Source organism: Hyposmocoma kahamanoa, unplaced genomic scaffold (assembly GCF_003589595.1).
Source record: "Hyposmocoma kahamanoa isolate Upper Pololo Valley unplaced genomic scaffold, ASM358959v1 126684, whole genome shotgun sequence".
NCBI lineage: Eukaryota > Metazoa > Arthropoda > Insecta > Lepidoptera > Cosmopterigidae > Hyposmocoma > Hyposmocoma kahamanoa.
In genome coordinates this window covers 1-7246 of record NW_020653447.1, presented here as the reverse complement: position 1 = coordinate 7246, position 7246 = coordinate 1, and the positions used below count along the sequence as shown (strand labels likewise).

At 38.8% G+C, this 7246-nt stretch overlaps 1 protein-coding gene across 1 annotated transcript; it reads left to right on the top strand.

The window, feature by feature from the left end:
* Positions 1–1303: 1303 nt before the first annotated feature.
* Positions 1304–7105, top strand: LOC113240226 (B-cell receptor CD22-like; the record flags this gene model as incomplete). Its single annotated transcript, XM_026477474.1, has 4 exons — positions 1304–1448; positions 4454–4584; positions 5646–5799; positions 7011–7105. Coding segments are annotated over 4 exons (525 nt in total), but the record flags the coding sequence as incomplete, so codon positions are not given.
* Positions 7106–7246: the final 141 nt, after the last annotated feature.

Here is a 7246-nt window from a genome sequence, read left to right as displayed (position 1 = left end):
TGCAAACAATATGATGATAGCATATTGGCAATGCGTGGATGACCACGAGCAGCATCTGAGCAGCATGTCAATCTCCTGACATATGAATGTCAGGAGATTGACATGCTGCTCAGATCAGGTCAAAGTAATACCCTTTTAAGGCGTGCTGTCATACACATACTTGTAGTTAACTACCGAGCAAGTGTACAATGCGATTCGCCTTCAACATGATGTATGGAAAGACGACATGGCTCTAGATTCCACACAAATATGATTCAAAGTGTATTCCATAGCATTTAAGTTTATTTGAAAAGAGCAATTCCTAGAGTTTCTTGCTCGTTCTTCTCAGGGAAATCAGCACAGTGAACGAGCAGTAGCTTAATTAAAAGTGACGTTTTCAAATGTAAATTTATTTTACTTGACTTGATTTAGGGCCATGTTTAAATTGCCAAGACACTGTAATGCATCTGAAATGTTTTTGTTAGCACGAATGGGTTTTGCTTCTGTTTAAGAAAGAAGGTTTCTTCTCTTAAACAGCGAGTGCTAGACAATAATAATAACATATTGCGACATTGGATCTCAGTTATTTAATTGTCTGTACAAACTCAAATGGCTTTTGTTGATTCGGCATAACTGTGTAATGTAGCATATTCCCGGGGTGCGGTCGGGACAAGCACACTATTATTTACCTACAGGAATTTATCCAAGGTTCTAAAACTAACGAAGGAAACCAACACCAAGTTTTAACATTGACCGTTTATTGATCGGTTTACTATACTAGAATTACATGAACCATGCGGGGTTACTACCCTAACTAATCTAGTGACGGCTCTGGGCTAAAGAAGAGGTTTACGGGATCGAAGAGTGAACAATTCGCACGGCCTGGACACACCTTGGTCACGCGTAGCAATTGTTTCCCCAACACAGGTGGCGGATAGGGGCAGGTGGATATGCGGTGGTGAAGGGTGAGCGACACACCTCGGTCACGTGCATCAATCACTACCCAACCCAGAAGACGGACGGAGGATAGTCCGTACGGAGGGCGGAAGACAAGCAATTCGCACGGCCTGGGCACACCTTGGTCACGCGCTGCAATTACTCTTGAACAGTCCCTCAGCCGCTGGAGGTTCTTACCGTAGCAAGCTCCCCCAACGAGTGTGTCGCTCGCTCCGGTTGGCGGCCTTTTATAGTCTCGTCTCCGCTCACGGCGCGCGTCGCGCCTCCCGCCCGCCGTCGCATGCGCTACTCGCGACGGCCTCGGTCAGCGGAACTTTCCATGACGCACAATCGATACCTTTTTACGATATCTTTTTTTTTCTACCAGACTTCAACCGATGGGAACACAACTAGCAGTATTCTCACCTTCGTGCCAGCCATAGAAGACGCGGGCAGGGTTATATCCTGCCGAGTTATCCAGCCTACACTGCCCCATTCGGCACATGAGGACGGGTGGAAGATGGAAATTCAGCGTAAGTCCATTTCTCCATCAAATTTCTGTCCTTGGGGCCTACCACAACCTTTCCAAAAACAATCTTATTTCAATGTAAGCTTAAAGTAAGCTTATTGTAATATTATTCATATTCGTACCATGACGAACCTATCAACCAAGTAATATATTATTGCAAAATTCATTGAAGAACGAATGATTTCCCAATATTGTCTATTCCTTACTAAAAATATGAAAGAGATAACGCTATATGAACTGTATAACGCCTCATCTCTTTCTTTTTTGATTTTCCGAATCGTGTTATCGTAGTATAATGTTAAAGTACTTAATGTTATTTACATTCAGAGAATTTTAACTGTTAAAAAAAGAAAAGTATGTAATAATAAAATCTATTAAAATTACGTTGTTTTCAATAATTTTTCCGCATTTTCATGAAGAAAAATAAATAAAACAAGCTGAGTATTGATAGTCACGTTGTGAATTCGGAATTATGATCTAGTGTCATCCGTTAGCTTCGCCAAGGAGTATATAGATGGCGTTGTCATAGTTTTACGAAATAAACATCGCGTATTTTTATTTAACGTGAAATTATTTCCTATGTGCTATTAAATAAAAAATAAACAAAATATTGAAGAGATATATGTAAATAAATAAATTCAACTTGACTTTTAATCATTACAAATCAATATTAAGACAATAAAACTGAAAATAATATTGTTTCCATTGCATCCGTGTAACTACTTTAAGATTGCTAAATTTGACATAAGAGCAATATTACTTTAATGTTAAAGTCGCGTCATAGTACGAACTGAGTAAATTAATAGTCACAAAGCTGCCAATAAAACATCATAGTTTTAACATTACAATAAGCTTACTTTAAGCGCGTTGTGGTACGAAAAGTCAATGTAAGGTTAAAGTAATATTGTTTTAAGAGGTTGTGGTATGCCTCCAGGACTATACGAAGATAGATTTATTTTACAAATTTGTATTTGGATATTTACATTTTGTACGCAAAAAAAAACTAGAGGAAACTACATTAATAATAAAACAAAAAAATCGCGAAACAAATAATCAAGAACCCTGAATAATCAGGTAGTTCCCTTCTAGCCAGTTACACCATTGATTATTATCAGTTATACTATTAATTCTATAATTTTAATAATTGGGGGAAGATGGAAGGAAGGACTAAAATACCGACTTTGCTAAGCTCCTACAGCGATAGTCGTAGATATATGAGCCTGCAAAGATTTTACACACATTTTTAGTATAATAACACAGTTAGAAAAAAAAATTAACCTTCATTGTATTCAAGCCTACTTAAACTGTGTATCGCGTCCATTGACTTGCAATTATATGGACGTCGGGTCCGCGCTAAAAAGTGCCCGAACTTATACGGCGTTAAAATCGTATACAGAGCGTCATTCACGCTTTAGTCTTCGTTTGTTCGACTGACAGCGAAGCAAGCAAAATTAGACAGTACTGCGATGACATTACAATTTAAATTCAACGTTTTAGCTTTTTCATATTCCTTTACATGTCACTACGTTTAAATAGGTTGACTTGGGACATTTTTTTCGTGGTTTTTGTATTAGGCCCGTCGTCCATTTATTTGTAAGTCAATGATCGCGTCCTTTAATAAGTTTAGCTTATCAAGAACGAACAACGATCAAGACATTCAAAGGGAAATTATATTCAGTTCCATCATAACCCGTGCCCTCATTATCCAGTTTAAATGCCAGGCTTTTGTCTGTGTAGCCTCCTCCACTTCTCACGGTCCATAGCAAGCTCCTTGACCTCTTTATTGCAGCTCACTTTGTCGTTCTTCTTTTTTTTAAAAAAGTAATTAGTCAAACCTCCATCTCACCTGATGAAAAGTGACGATGAGGTCGACGATGGAACAAATAATGCCTAATCACTCTCGCCTTGAAAATTTGAAAATTGCACCATTCAGTGAACAAAGAAAATCCCATAGCCGTTCGCCATATCAATGTGGAAGCGAAATGCGTGCATGGTGCGTCACAGATCTGGCGAATATGTCGCGAACGCGCTGCAGGTGCATTGCACACGCGCTGCACGCATGCTGCATAAATCAATTAGTGTAGTAAGTGCTAGAACCCATTGAAAACCAGCGTCACAGCTCAGTCTTTGTTGTGACTTTAGCTGAATGGAATCTTTTTGTATACACCAACGCCACACACATATGAGTGGAGAATTATGTAACTTGTTGTTCAAATGTTGTTATGCTGTTTTTTGAGGTATTTCTGTTTTATTCATATTAGCCTTTTTTGAGCCTTTTTTTGTAAAGTGGCGTTGCAATAAATGGTTTCTATTTCTATTTCAAATACGTGTTAGCACGCGAACAGATCGCACTACTCATACGTAATGCATGTTCGCAGCTCCCAAGCCTTTCACAAACAGGCGCATTTGCCAGATCTGTACGCACTCTTGGGGCATCCACAACAAAGGAGTGGAACCCATGATTACGTCTAGTCCCTCGATGGAAGGGCGGAAAGCGGACTTAAATAGTGCAATTCCCTCGCACAGTCTTCTATGCTGTAGAATACCGATAAGCGGACAACTTTATAAAGGTGTTCAAGGCTTTGCAGCTTCATCTCTACTAATTCCGAGTCACCTATAAGCGTCTTGCCACGCTTTTCAACTGAATCCAATATGGCCACGCTATTCTTAGTCTTTCCCCTCTTACTTTTTTTCTATTTTCCCCTCAGCTCAGTTGTAACATTTAGAAATTTGTCACCACGTAGTAATGTCTAAACATTCCCCCTTCTGTTTTCAATACTTTTTAAACGATATCTCTCTTTTCATTAGCTGGACGTTTTAATTAATTAATTACTTACTAATTTAAACGTTTTTTAATTTTTCTTTTCGTGTTCCAAACAGGGTAAAATTTCCTCAAGACTTGTGTAAAATCACCAGTGCAACATTATTAACTGCGGGCACGGAAGTGGCTTTCTTTTATCAAAGTTTTTTTCTTTTTACTTTATCAATTTTGTTTGGTTAATTCTGCAGACCTGCCGGTTGCAAAACTGGAGCTGGGCGCAAATCTGGACGCAAGTAAAGTCGTGGAAGGTTCGGACGTGTACCTCGACTGCAGAGTACGTGCTAATCCCTGGCATAACCATGTCTACTTCAGCCATAACGTAAGCAAATTAACTACGACTACTCTAACTAACCAATTACGTTAAAATAAAACTGACACTGTGGAAAAATTCCTTTGTGGTAGTTTTCAGAAATTTGACAATAGTATTTTACGCAGTTGTTTCTTAATGAGGGTTTTTAAAGTCGAGTACCGTGTTTACGAGATTTTAAGACCTAATTATGTAATTATTACAATATTTTTTCTACCAGTAACCAACAACCAATAGTGGCCAAGTACCATTTATATTTTAACCAATCTTTTTTTATATAAAGGTTTATGGCCCGGTTGCAAGACCTTTAGGCCAATTTAACCAATCAGGAGGCATTAAAGCGTTTGTGTAGCGTCATATTTATTATTTTAATTTAGCAAAAATTCGACGGTTCTTTTTTTGAAACTCGTTATAGTTCTGTGTACAGAACCATATTGAAATTATTCAATTCAATGGTGAATACAATTGACTATACAATTTTGATTCAGAACTAAAAAGAGCGCTTTTGTGGCTTTTGTGATATGGTTTATGAAATTGAAATTGACAGATTAAAGTAGGTACAGACTAGAATAAAATATTGTTTTGTTTGTCAAGAGTAATGAAAAAACGCGTATTTTCCCGTATAAACTATAAAACGAAAACTCGTTCCACCCGAGAGGAAATGGTTTATGTTGTTTGAAATTTTATTTTCGATACAAACCATTTTTGTAACTTTGTTTGGTTTTTCTGAATAAAACTTACAACATTAGCGGGCTTTACACAGACACTCCATCGCGCGTGATACAGCAACCATGCGCGCTTGAACGCGCGTTTATAGACGTTGCAAGGAAAAGGGATAGTGTAACCACTCTTAGACGGACGCTTTTTCCATTGTAACAGAAACCAACACGAGCAATCGCGCGCGAAAGAACGTTAGCTTAAAAAAATTCAAACAGGTAATCTCGCACAATTGTGCGTGCAGACTTTCCCGCACCCAATACTGTACGCTCCTGATCACGCGCGATGGAATGAAAAGGAACTGTTGTTCAAAGTTCGAATATCTACGTCTGTTTAATATGTTATACGTTTTGCAGGGTGTAACAGTGAAACCTGGTCCTGGAGTACTTCTGGCCAATCAGAGCTTAGTCCTCCAGCGCGTGTCCCGAAAAGCAGCTGGCGCTTACGTTTGCACAGCTAGGAACAGTTTGGGAGAAGGATCTAGTGAACGCCTCATTTTAGACGTTAAGTGTGAGTATACCAATTGAGAGATGTTGGTGAAATTACATGGGACTGTCAACTTATGTCTCAGGGTGACGGGCGCGGTGACAGTACCCTTCAGATCTTTGCAGCTTTGAGTGGCAGTGCGACTGCTATGGACAGGCGTGTCGCTTACCAGCAGGTACAAGACTTGTTTTGGCCCGTCACTTGGTTTTATAAAAAAACCTATTATGTGACGATTTTATGGCCCAAGGCTTGCACCGATGAGAAGGTTCCGGGTTCGACTCCCGGGAGAACCAATTCGGAAGTTAACTTTTCTAAATTGTCAATCTGGGTGTTCTGGGTGCCCTGTAGTGGTTGTTTTGGTCCTCATAGTTCAGCGAATTCCATTGTTTGCGATCAGGTAAATTATAGTACATTTTATATTAAGGGCGGTAAATAAGGTATTACGAACGAAACTCTATTAGAATTCTTTCGGAGTCGAGATTCGTAATTCCCGTACCGCCCGTGAAACGTACTATATTTTTCATCACACTTACACGTAAATAGTTTCATTGCATGCAGACTAACTTGACTATTGCCCCAAATAAAACCCATGGGCCTTTTTTCTTATCATTACAGCCGTCATCGGTAATGATAAGAAAAAAGGCCCGAGGATTTAATTTGGGGCATTATAGTCAAGTTAGCCTGCATGCAATCATACTATTTCAATGCTGGTGTGATGAAAAGCTTAGTAAGTTTCACGGACATTACAGGAATTACGAGTTTCGTGATGACGGGTCACTTGGTACTGTAACCTAGGGACGTAGCTAATTCTAAATAAAAATTAAATTCTTCAAACGTACTTGCATACACCAATATATTATCCACATAAACTATCACATTACGATACTTCATTCCCGCCAATACCTTCTACTCTATGAGTAGAACTACTGGCGGAGTACATATAGATTTATATTTAGAATGTGTTTAAAAAATAGAATAGAGAAATGAACATTTTGGCAGATCTAAAAATAGCCTCCGTAAGTGAACATGTAAAAAATACAATAAATATCTAATTTTGAAGATCATCCCAGTTTATATTTATAAAGTACCTCTTGCTACGCAACCCAAGCTACGTCCCCAGGTTACAGTACCGTAAAAAAAAGAGAGATCTGTGAGTTAATAATAGTAATATTAACACTGTGCTTTACACAATCTCCACCCAAATGACTATTCAAACCTTGTTATTCTTTGTACAGACGCGCCCACATGCAAATCAACACAGCCTACAGCAATGAGAGCAGCAAGGGGCGAAGCGGTAGACATCGAGTGTGACTTGGACGCTAACCCTAAGGTAAACATTAACCTGTGCTCATGAAACAACGTAGCTAAATTTAATTGGCAGCATGGCAGTGTCCTCGATAAGGTATAATGTAAAGGAGCTGCTTAAAATTAATATTAGGGGTTAAAGTATGAAATTGCCGTTTTATTGCAA